We start from the raw sequence: 15,633 nt of genomic DNA, 5'->3' as shown, positions 1-15,633 counted from the left end.
TACCTGATTATTAAGAGGAAGGAAGTACAAAGTAAGTATGGGGGGAGGGAAAGAAGCAGTTTCTTTACTGCCCTTTGCAGTAGAAATTGTGCTCTTTGCAGTAGAAATTCAGAGCTGGATAAACTCAAGTGTATAATGACATCAATGCTCTTAGTGCAGTACCTGAATAGGAGACAGGTCCATGAACAATTTTTCATCCCTAAGATCAAAAAATGGGAGCTGGAACTGCACCACTCGCTTGATTTCATCTGACTTTGTCTCACAGGATGCCCACTCAGAAGCCATCCCTGACCTGTGCTAAGGAAAAGACCATCTTCTCCAGTTCTTGAGGTGAGAACCGTGGCTAAGACATGGACAAGCTGCTGAACAACGAACACCAGTCCCAGAAACCTCAACTGACACAAGGTGTTGCTGAGACGGCACGGAAACAAAACCGGGAGAAAAATGTAGTGGGAAGAACAGTCTTCAAAGGGTTTTACTAATCCCAATGAATTCTCTTATCCATCTGTTCCTATCCCTCCCTCAGGGTAGAGTTTAAAAATCTGGGCCAGTTACAGGTTTCTTCTAATCAGCCAAGTCTGTAACAGGCTTGGGGAAGCGTGTAATTGAGCTGGAAACCCAGAGGCAAGAGATAACCTGCAAGAGGGGGAGAAAGAGCATGAGGATGTTTAATTTTGCCTGTAGACTGCAGTCAGATTGCTTACATGGCATGGAGACACTGCCCGGAGAATGGATCCAGTTGAAGTGGAGGAGGAACATAACTACACAAACACACATGTACATGTCACGGTGAGTTTGGGAACTACCAGCAAACTGCCCAAATCTGGGGCAGTCAGGAGCTGGCAGTGGGTCAGTTCCTTCCATGGGCTCCCTAATGTGCCTCCCACCTGGAAAGGCCAAGCTCCATGGCAAGAAGCAGAATCTGAAAACAGAATTATTTTTTTTTTGCAAAACGTATATTATTACATCTCCATAAAAACTGCTGCCAGAAGGAAAACATTTTCATGTGCTCTCAAAGGCCAGATGTTACAGGAGGCTGCTAAATGGAGTGCAGAGGCAGGATCAGCCTTGTCCTACACAAAGTCAGGTTTTGCTGAGTTGGTGGGATTTTTAGAGGTTCCTTCCAGTGGCTGCTTAAATAAAGGGGTTAATTTGCTTCAAGGGGAAATTCCCCTCTGTAGGTTAATGTTAACAAGCAGCTCATCTTCCCACTGTCACTCCCCATCTGCCCGCTGAGCTCAGCCAAAAACCAGGATGAGCCAAGTCCCACGGACATGGCTCAGTTGCTGCTCTCCCACTGGAGATCCACTGTTGGCTTCCCTGCCTCCTTTCCCAGCCATCTGCTCCCGCTGTGATTCACAGGGAAGCTCACTCTGCTGGGGATACTGAGCTCTCGATGGCTGGTTGGTCATTTTGGATGTTTCCTGCATCAAATAAAACAGTTTTCTGGGCTTTCTGTAAACAGTACTTGGAGAAGTAATACAAAGAGAGAACTTTAAGTTGGAGAAACACTTTGTTCCATCACGAAAGTGCCCCAAAATACCAGGAAGATAGAAGGGAGCTTATCAGCCATTTTGCACCGAAGAACCAACAACATCCACAGCTGCTCTGGCCACAGAGCAATGTGAAAATCCCTTTAATGAAACACAAACAGCCATTTGAGCCAAAGGCTCCCAAAGCCACAGGCAATGGGCAGACTGAAGTCTCCAGGTGGAAAATATGTGGAATTATTTGGATATCAGCAAGGCAAAGTTTGGCCTCTCTCTCCAGCATTTATTTCAAATGTAAGCAGACAAATGAGGGTTGTAAGCTCTGAGGGATGCAGTGCTGTAGGAACCAGCTGAGAACTGACCTAATCCTTTCATGTAGATTTATTCTCACCAGTGTAACCAAAGATATCCCATATCCTGTACCAAACTGTACAGGAGCAAACCTGGGGATGCTACATACCCTCCACATGCCACCAGTCCAGACATGCTCAACTCTTCTACTCCCTCTTTTTCTAAACTATTATATAACTGAACCAATCTGAAATCCATAAGGGACCTTAAAGCCCATCCAGTCCCACCCCCTGCCACGGGCAGGGACACCCTCCACTAGCCCAGGTTGCTCCAAGCCCCATCCAACCTGGCCCCGGGACACTTCCAGGGATGGGGCAGCCACAGCTTCTCTGGGCACCCTGCGCCAGGGTCTCACGACAGAAAAGGGAAGCAGAAATAACTCCCCAGACAATCCCTGGTCAGTACATCCCTGCTGCCCTCTGCATCCCAAAATCCTGCTCAGTGCACTGGACAACTGCTGAGGGGGAGCTCAAGGATCACGAGTAGATCCCACCGGTGAAAAAACACTTCCTGATACAACATCTGGAAGTGGGTGGGATGGGCCTTGACATGAAAGCTGGACTTGATGGAAATCAATGACGCTACCAATTGCTGAGCACAGGGATTTCCCTGGGATGATAAATGGCAGAAAGGCTCTGCTGGCATTTCACTGAGCAGCAACAGATCCCAAGGAACATCCCTCTGCACGCAGGGATTGCTCTGTTTGCACAGCCCAGCCTTCATCCAGCTCTGCAGAACGTTCTTCCGCCACTGGAGCGTGTTTAAAGTTCAAAATTCAACACAGATCTGAGTTGCTTTAATCCAAAATCTCAGGCCTCACATCCCTGTGACTTTATATCCTCCCCTTCCCACATCTCTAAATGTAAATAAACTATAGGTTTGGAGCCAACTTCTTCCTCAGCAAACTTGCACTTCCTCAGTGTTCATCCTGGCTCAGGAAACACACAGGTTCTTTGTGCACAAGGACATCTCAGAAAGGCACCTGTTGGTCTTGCTTTCAAGGGGGGGGTCCAGAAGTCCATCCAGCAAAGTGCAGTTTTGACTGCTTGCCAGAAAATGGGCAGCCTGCATCTCCTTTGCATAAAATGAAACAGGATCACACAGCTGCTCCTACCTTAAAGAAAAACGGAACCTCAGAGTTCAGCCAAAGCCATTTGGTGCCCTGGCAAATGACACAAGTAATTCCAAAGTACACAAAGAGGACAGGACACCCAGGTCTGTCAGGGAAAATCCCCTGCCAGGCATCTGGCTTGAATCAGGAGACGGTGGGAGTTACCTGCAGCCCCTGGAGAAGGGAATGGAAAAGCTGCTGACACAGTTCATTTCCCTGCAAGCCTTGCTCCCTGTGCTATAAATTGAGGCAGTGTGTCCCGTCCTTCCCTCACTTCTAACCGTGGCATGCAGAGGGAGTGTAACACCCCAATCCATCTTTCCCTACCCAAATTCCACCTCAGTCCTTGTTCTGAGTGAATCCTGCCAGTGTTGGGATGTGAGCTGGGAGTTACTTCCTAAACATTCCTAAAAATTAGAACAAACCTTCACTGGGCAAAAGGACAAGTATTGTGCCACACAAAAGGACTTCTTCAGCCATGATCTAATCAAGTGCCCAACATGAACATGTCACTTCAGCTTTAATTCTCTCTTAAGTTTCCAGGACAAAATTACCATCTATGGATCCTACATGCATGGAGTTGGCTAAGAATTGATCTCATCCTCTCAGGATAAAAGTTAATACACGTGCATGAGGAAAAAAGGCAACGCAGAAAGAACCGTGTATTGCAGAATACACCATCTAAGGAATCTTTCTGCTGTGCCTTTTGCAATCGGATATGTCTGTCACGTATTGGCCTCATAAGCCACCAGCGTGCCTGTAGCAAATGTGGATAGAGCCTTCCCAAATCTTCGTTCGCGAAGCCTGGCCATGATATAAATCAATTATGAGTTTTTCCAGAAAGTTCTGGCAAAGGCAACGAAAAGCCCATCTGTGAGGGATGCAGGGCAACAATATCTCACTGGTAGGAAGCGGCAGCAGAGAACATCTATTTCTGGACTCTTAGCCCAGCTCCAAGCTCAGCTCTACCATGACACATTCCAAGAGCTGTTCCTTTGGCCTGTTCCTGGCCACCAAGTTAATCATTCCATCAGCACTCAAGAAGTACCCCATTTGCAGCTAAGAGGCCAAACTGGTTTCAAAGTAATGGCTCTCCCCAGACCTTCCTTTCCAAGCACTGAGAGGTTCCCTCTGCCATCAGTTTGTAAGCCAGGATATGACCAAGCTTGTGAACACTTCAAAAGCTTCCTCTGAAACACAAGGACATCTGCTATTCACATTTTAACATCAAAGGTGGTCAAGTAGCTTAACTGTTGAGTTGACCAAAACCATGTACAATTTACCACAGACAAAATAACTTCAAAATATTACTGATTACTGATATTGCCAAGGTGAAACTGTACCATACCATTCAAGAGGTAACTAAAACCTAATTTTGGTGGCTACATTTCCTGCAGACTGTATAAAAAGCCGATTAAAAAGTAAAAATAAGACTTGTTGTCCTTAGGTGATGTGGCAAACTGGATTTACAGTAAAGTACAAGCCTTGCACTCAGGAGTTTAGTCCAGCTGAATACAAGGCTCCTGCTCACGCTGCACACCTCAAGGCAGCGTGAAGATTGCAGTTGTCTGCCATGGATTCTGTCCCATCAAGCCTTCTGTGGCATCCACAACCAGCAAATCCCCATCCCCACGCTTAAATCTGCCCTCCAGTTTCCATTGTTTGTGCAGGAGCTGAGCATCACCACCCCAACGGCTGGTTCATGGTTACTTACATTGGAAACGGGCCCTGGCTTTAATGCATCACATCTGAATTCAATGTTCTGCTGTTAAAATGATGACAGAAGCATGAATCTCACCACTCCAGCTTTGAGAGTGGAAGTCAAACTAAACAAGGCCCAGCAGTTCAGGCCAAGGTGTACTGAGGACACCCATTCCGCACAGACTCTTGTTTTCCTTGGCTCATCTCACGCTCCAGGAGGCCGTGGCCAGAGTCAAGCCCTTGGCCTGCACTTCACAGCTCTGATTTACACTATTAGCCAGGCCTGGGATTAAATATTTGTCCGGGTCACCATAACTCGGGTGTAATTACTGCAAACATTTTAAAACAGTCAAAAAAAATGGCTCAAAACTGTCTCCAGATGCCTTTTTCCTTCCCCTGCTTTTCCATCAGCTTCTTCCGTGAGTCAACAACATGGAAATAAAAATCACCCAGGTTTAGGGCAAGCTCTGCAGGAGTAACCCAATTTCAGTCCCTCTCTGCAATCACAGACCCTTTTTGCTTGGCTCAAACCTGCACAAACCCAGGAGGTTTTTAACAGAGTCTGCATTGTCCTTTGTATAGAAAAGCCTCGCTCTGCCCTGCGAAGGCTCATAAAGAAGTTTAGCTGCTGCCAAGCTCTCCAGTCACTCATGACCTTACAATGTGCCTCCTGTCCTCCAGAGTTTATTACTCCGCTCGAGTCACTGACTTCCAGAGCCCAGATCTTAAGCAGCCTACCAATTCCTCAGCAGCACAAAGCCTTTGGCAGGTGGGCTGGGGCAGAAGCACCTTCATCCACGGAAGTCCAACCCAGCAGACCCAGAGACTCAGGCAGCAGCACTGCCTGAATTCCCATTAGTCTGGCACCTTCCTGGTGAAAAACAGCTCTCAAGAGTAATTAACACTGGCACAAAACTCTAAATGTTTAGAAGAGATTTATCTTTTTTTTTCAGGAGATTTTTAAAGATCACTATCCTGGTACTGCAGTAGGAAAATAATAAAGACAGATACTAAAAGACAACGCCAAATGTTTAGAAGAGGTTTTTGTTTGGTTTTTTTTAGGAGATTTTTTTTAATTAGTCCTGATACTGCAGGAGGAAAATACTAAAGAACGACACTAAAAGATAACTGATGTGTTTAAGGACAGGAGAATCCTACAGTCAGTGCAAAATACAGGTTTGCTCACGGTGGTTTAACTGGCTTTTAAAAGAGAGACATAACAAAAGAGGTCATCTTGTATTTTTATAATCCTATTGGAATCTTCCAGTAAGAAAGTGGGCAAATCTTATAGATAAAAATATCTGCAACACAGATGAGAGTATAAAAATTTAGAGATACCGGAAGACAAACTAAGACTTAAAAGCAAGTCTAAACTCCTGCTGAATGTTTTACATTCTTAATTGCAAGCTCCACTGCTGTCAAGCACAGCTCAAGGGGTTTTCTGGTAATTACACACTGCATTTACCATTTCACTGGGCTGCAGAACAGTAGAAGAGATGCTTATACAACACCTCACAAACTCAACTTTTTGGGCCTGACTGGGGCTACTGGGTGTGGAACTGGGGAAGGGCATTCCCAGGTGTGCACAGGACACAGACATACCTGTCTGGTAAGGCTCCCTCCCAGGTTCATGGTACCAGAACCAGTTTTATTAGTCTGCAGCCACAGCATCACTGTGGAGGTCAGCTTGTAATGAGCAGTACGGCCACTGGATTTCTCCTGGAAGTGAGAGAACAAAAAGGGATAGAGACAAAAGGTTAAAATCCCTCCAAAAGCTAAATGGGTGCTGGCCTGGCAGACCCCACAAGCAACAGGACAGGTAAGTCTAACCCCACTCACAGAGCACAGTCTGTTTCTTAAGAACAATTCTAAGTGTGCACATTCCTCTAATTTTCTCTAATTTTCCAAAGCACATCTAGTTAGAGCAATTTACCCTCCTATTACCTTGTTTTTATTACCTAATTAGTGATATTTATCTGTAGACCTTTATGTTAAAAAAAAAATAATCTCAGGATCACATGCACAGAAAGTAACATACTTTCAATTCTTCTGGGATTCTTTTTGATTATGGCCCTGACTTATCTCCATCCAAATTGCTTCAAGGCATTTTCAAAAATTAACAGAGGAAAGAAGTTTACAGCCCTGACACAATATTGCATTGTTCAATGAACACCTGTGTTCCTTAATTGTCTGGAATTAACTGGGTTTTGTTTTCACTTGGGTGTATCAACTGCCCCAGAGGCTGTACCTGAACCTCCACCACATGGATAGAATCCCAGCATCCCTTAATCTTCTTTGATCCATCTCCAGCTTTCTTAATGAGGATCACTCCGGCAAAACCATGATCCAGATCCCAGAGGTAGACAGAGGAGACTCCACCTTCAAAATACCTGCAGGATGAAATCCAAGAGGAATGTTAAAAGCAAGCAGGGCTCAAGCCAGAGTCAGGTAGCAATAATAATCTTAAATAAGCAGAATTTCTATGTCCTAACAAAGGTTATTTTTTCTTGTAAGACAGCACAGTCTCACCAGTTACACACCCAGAAACACAGCAGTTCCAATCATTTTATAATGCAGAGACTTTAATTACAAAAAGCCCTGTACATTTCTCTAAAGGAGAATAAAAGTCTGGTGAGAAGCAGAGCTGGTTACAGATTGCTACAGGACCCAAGCAAACAATTCCTCTGATTCCAATTAACTACAACAGCTGGTAAAAGCACGAGCTACGAAGTGGGCAGAGTAAGGTTTTATTTTACAGTTTGGTCTTTCCCCCCCCCCCTTTTCTCTTGCTATTGGCAAAGTTTGGAAGTTCTTTACAACAAAGTTCACTAATTAAGACAAAAGGGAGCAAGTGAACAGCTTTATGGTGCTGCCTCAAAAGTTTGTGTGAAGTCGATTTATTGATTGACTGTAAAGCGAGCTGAACTGAAACCAAGGATCTCAGAAATGAAGGGATGTGTTGAGGTTTTATTATTACAGCTTCACCTACAGGATACAATAAGCCAGACTACCTAAATCTCAGGTTTCTGGGACTAAAAGTACACCCAGAAAACTAACAAAGCAATGCCACCTGCAGAGCCCCACTCCCTCTGGATGACATCAGTGCTGGGCTCCTCCTGTGCCAGGTGGAAAATGCACCTTAAAACAATGGTAATCAACCCAACACTGTTGGAAGAAAGAAACAAAAGGAGCAATTTTGGCTTCTAGAAAACTGGAATTGTAACCCACAGCATTTTACTGTTTCCATTCTCAAGTTACCAAACAGCCCTAAGGAGGATCAAGGAAAAGGGAATGCTCTTCTATGCCCCACAACTCTCAGATCAGGGATGAACTCACAGAACGACCATGTGAAAGGAGGAGAGGCGACTTCAGCTGATCATCAATGACACAATTTTGGTAGTCAGACTTTTTCATTGTCTGGAGGAGAGCAACAGCTCAGCATCCAAAGGCATGAGGAGCTGCCAGGACTGACAGTTCCCAGCAGCTGAGAGAGAGTCAGGCACATTAAACTGGTCTATGCTGCTGCCTCTGATTGTCACACTGACCTGCAAGTGACCACGTTCCTCCTCTTCTGCAAGAAAGGAAAGTATCCTTCATGGCCAACATGGAAAACTCAGTCAATTAATCTTCTCACCTTTGTGCTCCCTTCCTTTCTAAATAAGAGCCTACCAGTTATGAATGACATTTAAAATTCAATTTACTGTGCATTTTGGACTTCTCATATTACTTTGAAGTACTGTGGATCCAAGGACACTAATCCATCCTTCCCACAAGTCAGGAGAAAAGATATTGGGAAGTAAATGCAAATAACACAGGTAACTTTAAGCACATTCTCTGCACCCACTATGTTGTTTCAAGACCACTCCACTATGTTGTTTCAAGAAGGCACAGTCATCAAAGAGCCTCAATTCCCTTTAGTTCCAGGCATCCAAGTTTATACCAAAACCAATGTTGACCTCAGGAAGGAGAAACAACTTCATATCAACTCACCACAGCATTTTATTTTTAATGGGTGACTCTGCTGGGCAGTTCAGTGCCCAACATGCACCCACCATCCTATGACATTTGTCAAGCCACTGATAACACACTACTGGGAAAGGAAAGCCCTTTGCTCCACAGCCATGCCAAAGCCAGACTTCCAAAGGCAACTTAAACCTACCACACCAACAAACACCCTTTTTATATCCTCTGGGGAATTCACAAGTGGATTTTGGTTAATGCAGTTAATGGGAATTCCAGCCTTGCAGCAAACCTCAGTTCCAGTCTCGGTGACCCTTCCTTTGGCAGCGGGAACCAAAGGCCAGAGAACAGCAGTTACTGTCCACTTTCAGACCAAGACTGCTTGAAAATATACATATATATATATATATATATATATATTCTTTTTCATATATAAAGTGAATTCACTCAAAATGAACTGACATCCCTTAGAACATTACAGTGTGTACAGACACCTTCCTAGAGCATGAAACGTTAATTATGAGAGAGATCGAAACAAGGTTTTGGGAAATTTATTCTTACCTACTGTACTTTGATCCTAATGACATGAAACAGGAAAAAAAATCATTTTTTATGTGGTTCACCTTTATGAGATTTTACATAAAGGCTTTTGTGGGTATTTTAAGAATGTGCTAAAATGTTGTCTGAAACCACATAAAACCATGTGAAGAACCTCCCGCCAGAACTAACAGCTCACACATGGTAACGCTTTAACTTGCCTTTGTATATTTAATGAATCAAATATAGTATTAATATTGTTTTAAATACCAACATGCTATTTCAATAAAGCTGCTTTGCCATAGCCAGATCCAGTATCTGGAGACTGGAACAACAATGCCTGTGATTGAACCCGTATGGATCCAAGGCACGCCAGGATATACATTATCCAAAGCCTCCTCTGTGCTTCAGCACTACGGAATCACTCCCAAAACTCACTCCTCCTTCACAGGGAGAAAATATATATCCTTGATCACTCCATTAGATTTCACCTTTCCTCACACAGCACTAAAGTGGGATTTCTAAACCCAGGACAGTCATGATTGGAGAGGGGGACATTCCCTGAAACCTGTTTTCTTAAAAAAAAAAAAAAAGAGGTGCCACAGGTTAATTGGCTGTTCCATAATAGAAAACAGGATGACAGACAGATTGGGAGGAATTTAAATCCACATTCATGAACTTGGATTTGCTGCAGGAAGGCTGGACTAACTCCAAGAACTTCACCACGGACTAATATGCAGCACTTATCCAAGCAGGAGAGTTACCAGCTTGGAAGAGGAAGGCATAAACTGGGATCTTCTCTGTTAAAGAAGCAGATGGGCAAAGCAGAGTACAGGCCACATGCAGGAGTTGCAGCAAAACACTCTTTCCTTGATGGTCTGTTCTGGATGTCCCTGCTCATGGAGCATTAGCCTCCTGCACAACAGCAGCTGGGAAAGGCAACCTGTCTTTTTTGGAAGCTTGAAGCACTGAATTGTTAAGGCTGGATCATCAAAAGTCCAACCATCAGCCCCACCACTAACCCACGTTTACCACTAACTCATGTCCTCCAGGGCCACATCCACATGTTTTTTGAACACTTCCAGGCACTTCCCTGGGCAGCCCACTCCAATGCTTTACAACCCTTTCCATGAAATTTTTTTTCCTAATATCCAATCTGTACCTCCCCTGGCACAACTTGAAGCCATTTCCTTGTTAGCTGGGAGCAGAGACTGACCTCCCACCTCACTGCAACCGGCCCCTCCCAAAGCATCCAAGGAATCAGCAGATGCTTTTGGGATGCACAAGAGGCCTGAAGTAGCAGGAATTCATATGGAGTACCTCAGAAACATCCCCAAGGGATAAACCACTCTCAAAGGACAGCAATTCAAGGCAAAGCAATCGCTCCCCTTCTGCCCAAGAGCATCAATCAACCGAGGATATTTCAATCAGCATCAGTCTGGGTTTACCTAAAGATAAAAGTTTGTTATAAAACAATGAAAAACATTGTTTTATGGTTGCCATATCCCTTAATTACAAGCAAAACACTGATAAATTATATCACAGTTGGGTTGGAAGGACCTTAAAAGATCATCTAGACCAAATGGCATCCCTGTCCTCTCCAAGGACAGCCAGTGTTCTTCCATCTCTGGGAAAATACCTTTTTATAAGGTTGTCCAGGAAGGTGACTAAAAGCTCTAAGGCCCAACATAATCATTCAATCTCTTTGCAGAATTCAGAACAGCCGTTCTCTCAGAATCAATTACAGTTTTAATGTCATGATCAAACACTGAAGTTTTATATCCATTACTCATCAACCACAGAACTCCTGGAAAAAGCTGTTTTATACAAAAAATGTCACACTTAAGACTGACCTACTCAACAAACGCAAGAACAAAAGAAAATCTTTAAGCTAAGAGTGATCCAAAGCTTTATGAAGTGTTTGCAGTTGAAGTGGGTGGAGACACAGGATGGAAACTTGTCTGAGGAACCTGAGTTTTATCCATGAAATAGAGCCTGTGGCCAGAACAAAGCTGTCACTTCAACAGGGATGTGATAGGAGAGGAAATCCCCCAGCCTCCAGCACAGACCTCAAGAAAGGAGGACAGATTAATCACTTTGTTTTACTGCTGAAGGACAGATCAGAAGAAGCCCTGCGACTTTGCCGATCCCACTCTGCTCCTCCCAAGCCTCGCAAACGGATCCCGGACCCCGGACGGAGAAAATGAGTTTCCACCACCCACCAATAAAACCAAGCTCTGACTTTCAATTACACTTCAGAACCAAATCACTCATCTAGAAAAACATTTATGTATTTTCCAGTAAGTAGCTGAGTGCCAGAGACAAAAAGTCTGTGGCTTCTGGCTCTCACAAACCCCTGATGCCAAAGTACCAAGACCTGGAACCTCAGCCTGGCCCGGCAAACCTTCCAAGGGGTTCCACAGGGTTTCAAACTGGTTTGTTTAAAGCAGAAAAATATATTTTCTTTATTCCCTAAAGGTCACATAGTTATTTCTTCCAGCTACAGAAGTTCAGCATAGAAAGGGAAATGTCTCCAGCTATTCAGATCAACAGACTTCCAAGAAAACTGGCATTTAAAATCCTACGCCAAAGGAAAATACTGAGCATTCAGCTACACTTTTTTTACAAGAGTGACAATAACTAAAGTCATATTCATGAGAAGCTGGTATCTAACAGCAACCCAAAACATTCCCTAAACCATGAGGTGAGGTAGTAAACATTCCAACTGTTATGGAAAACAGGTGATTGGAATGGCAAGTGACTTAGCACAACTCTCACTGAGTCCTTCCCCTGTATCTGCACCTTGTCATTTTAAATCAGCACAGGAATCACAACAGAAATATGAAGAAAGTGGCAAATTTTAGCAACTCACCTTCCACCAAACCCAAAACATAAACTGTTCAACAAATCCCCTGCATCTCATGCCTCAAGTGAGGGGGAAACAAATTCTTCAGGACATTGAGAGTTGTCCCTAAATAATCTTGTTGCCTGTACCCTCCATCCAGCTCCTGACGAGCCTTTTCACGAGCCTGTTCTCTAATAAAAGGTTGGTACTAGGAACAAACCAGGATGTAACACTTCTCCCACTGCTGTGAGTCCAGATGATTTACAATTCCTCTCTCCTCCTTCTCTGGTCCCAGGAGCACAATTGGGTAACACCCACAGACTTAAAATGCAGAAGGTAAAATGTCTGCGTACACAGACCAGGGGTTTTGCATCCCACTTGATGAACACAGCCCAAATTATGCTTGGGGGCTCTGCACAGGTATTTTACAGGAATTCTTTCCAGCATACACAGGTGCAAAAATCCCTGGAGCAAACATACCAATCCAGTTAGGTATGTGTAACTTCAATGCCAGTTGTACTTAAAAGCAACATCTGGACCACGGTGGGATGACTCAAACTGTGCAGCAGAGTTGTGAAGTGCAGGAACTCTGCAAGGAAGGAAAACCGTATCCAAACAATGGGATCCTGAAGGCTAACAATCTACCAGAATCTCCCATTTTGTGCTTTCTAGCACCTTTCATTATTTAATGCAAACCATGTACTGCTCACATTTTCCTTCCCATCTAATTGCTCTTGGCAGATGGAAACTAAGGACCTGGAAAGAGCTCCATTAGCCACCTAATAAGAGACACAATGGGTCACTCTATAACGTGTCCAAGGAAGTAACTGGTTCATTAACCACTAGGAAGCTCCAAACTGATTCCAAATCCTTCCCTCTGCGCGTCCTTGGGCCAGCACAGACAGCCCAGAGCTTCAGCCACCCACAGTCTGCCACATTCCAGACTCTGCCAGCTGGAATTCAAACACGGACAGGAGGGGAGAAGACAGGAGGAATCTTCTGTGTCCAGGTTTAAGTTTCGTAAAGTCTGTGCAGGCTGCAGATGTCACGTGCCATCGTTTCTTCTAACAGGCTCATATCAGATATGCCACAACAAGGCTGTTACTTAAGTTACTGTCTTTAATTTTCATCATTAAAACACCACACATTTGTGAGGGCCTGAGGTGAATTCCTGTACATATAATATAATGCATTACTAGAGACAACCAGTTCAAAAATTCCAGATCACGATAAACTGACATTCTAAAATTTAGCCTTGTTTTTGAAGTAAGTAATTTCTTGCTAGGGATTTAAAGCCTTCAGAGAGTGGTATTTGAGGATAGTGCTGCATCATCAGTGCTGACCTCCTAATCCAAGCTTTCCCTCTCCAGTGTTCAGATTTTATGTAATCACAGAGAACCGTGGGAACCCAAGGGACAAACTCCTTCTCCACCCAGTACCTCCGATTCAGAAGATAAGAATGCAGTGTGTACAGAGCTGCTCCAAAATGAAGCACCCAAAGGAAAAAATCAGATGAAAAGCAACTACTTCAGTTTTCCAGCATGATAGTACACTTAACGTTTTCCTCTCTTTTAACTTGACTCTAATCTATGTAATATACATCAACAACTTCACTATTAATTCTGGTTTGAGTGCTGAGCTGCCCATGGGTGTTGAGGAGGGGATCCCAACACTGGTCTGTTTACTCTCACATCTAAATAATTTCCTTGGGAAAACATCCTGGCTGCAATTTTAAAAGCACACAGACATGAAAGCAGTGAAGGTCTTGGTGGTTTAGCTCTGTTTGAGGAGACTTCATCTTGTCCTTATCAGCCTGACCTGGAGGCGAGAATCTCCCACATGACATAATCCTGATGTCACACCCTATTGTGCAAAGCCCCAGCCAGCAGGGAGATGGAAAGGCAGGTTTCCTTAGTGCTGGGATGCACAACAAATGCATCTGGATTCAATCTGCAGGGCCCTTGCTGTGAAAACCCCAGGAACTCCCACGGCCAGGAGAAAGCAGCACAAAGGGCTGGACCAGTAATGAGGAACAGGGAGTTAATGGCAATAAAGGCACTTCAAAGCTTTCCATGGGTTTCTAGTTTAGGCAAACTGGGTTTACATCTAAACACAAGCACAGGGCCTATATAAAGAGCTCACAACTGCCTCAACACTTGGTGAGCTCCAAGCCCCGTCCAACCTGGCCTCGGATGCTTCCAGGGATGGGGCTGCCACAGTTTCTCTGGGCAGCCTGTGCCAGTGCAGGCTGTGCTGAAACCAACCCTCACCTCTTACACCTAGTGCTCTGCTTTACGTGGTGGAATCAGTGCTGTTCCATGCACGAAAAAAAATCAAATTTGGTCAAACAGATAAATACAGCAATTGCTATGACCCTTGTGAGAAGTGCAGAGTATTTTCTGAATTGGTATGAACTCCACTCAGAGGATCTCATGGACTGTCAGACCAGGAAAAGGGATGTACAAAGGCAGAGAAGGAGAAATTAGATGACACTGGAGCAGCACTCTGAAACAGTTAAAGCCCAAGGCCATCACTAATTGAGATTTCCATCTTTCATGGAAATTAGACAAGTGGATAAAGGCAAGTGTCAGAGGTGGTTCGAGCACACAATCCAAAATAAAGTAAGAAAAAAGGTGAAAACAGCTAAAAAGGGAAAGCCATCCAGCAGTTTACAGGGCATCTGAACACACTTGGTATAGATGGTGGCACAGGGTTCAGCGGCAGTGAGTCAGAGTCAAAATGAGACATCCCTGAAGCTCAGCAAAGCAAGGCTGTTTCATGAGATTAAACACAATAGTTAAAAATAAAAATTAAAGTCAGCCCTGAGCACTCTAAAAATGAAAGGGCAACTCATCTGTCACTGGGACTTCATGGCAGTACCTAAACAAGCTCTCTAGCAAAAGGTTCCTCAATCCACATATTCCTGAGGCACCACACAGGGAGTTTCTGCAGCCTCTCCCTCTCCAGCTGAACAGAGGACAGTGATGGGTGCTCAGTTTAGGTTCTATTCACTCTGCAAAGAACATTGCAGATGCTTGGCTGGCAGGGGTGCACCATCCAAAATCAGTGTGATTAACTGTTCTGGCCCAGATTCCAATCAAAATTCAATAATAAAAGGATTACACACAACAAAAACACTTTAGAGGTCAATCCTCTCCCAGACCTCCTTTCGCTCCTACCAAATTCCTAGTCCAGAGCTCTAATACAACAAACTGAAAATGGATCAACATCAAAACACAGACAGAAGCAGAAGTTCAAAAGGTTTCATTGCTTGCTCTGTTGAGGGAACTAAAAACTTAATGAATACAAACATTTTCAGGAGCAGAACGATTAAGATGAGTGTTTTATCTTTTTTTTATAGTTGTTAAAAATCAAAAGCACCAATAAATCCCATTTAAGCCAAGAAAAAAAAGGAGGAATAGCTTTCTAAATACATGTCAGCTCACTAAACCAGCCCAAAGTTGCCAAACCTCATCTTGTTTGTAGACAGAGCAGCAGCATCCTTCCCCAGGGAGGTCTGTTTAATCACTACAGAAATTATTTCTTCCAGACAACAAAGAGCCATTAGATTACTTAATTAAAGCCCTGATTATCTTCAACCCAAAGCAAGGGAAGGCAGAATCTAAAATAGAAGAGAT

At 43.9% G+C, this 15,633-nt stretch overlaps 1 protein-coding gene across 4 annotated transcripts in view; it reads right to left on the bottom strand.

The window, feature by feature from the left end:
* Nucleotides 1-15,633, bottom strand: part of CAPZB (capping actin protein of muscle Z-line subunit beta) — a 66,369-nt gene that overhangs the window by 5,544 nt on the left and 45,192 nt on the right. For all 4 annotated transcript variants that reach the window (XM_039387369.1, XM_027733770.2, XM_039387368.1 and 1 more), the window contains exons 5-6: nt 6,902-7,043; nt 6,256-6,372 (exon numbers count right to left, since the gene is read on the bottom strand). In XM_039387369.1, coding sequence (XP_039243303.1) covers nt 6,256-6,372; nt 6,902-7,043 — 259 coding nt within the window. The remainder of the gene's footprint in view (nt 1-6,255; nt 6,373-6,901; nt 7,044-15,633) is intronic.

Source organism: Pipra filicauda, unplaced genomic scaffold (genome assembly GCF_003945595.2).
Source record: "Pipra filicauda isolate LSUMZ 115617 unplaced genomic scaffold, ASM394559v2 scaffold557_size342763_pilon, whole genome shotgun sequence".
Lineage (NCBI taxonomy): Eukaryota > Metazoa > Chordata > Aves > Passeriformes > Pipridae > Pipra > Pipra filicauda.
The sequence above is the reverse complement of the archived record's forward strand: the minus strand, read 5'-3'. Positions and strand labels throughout refer to the sequence as shown.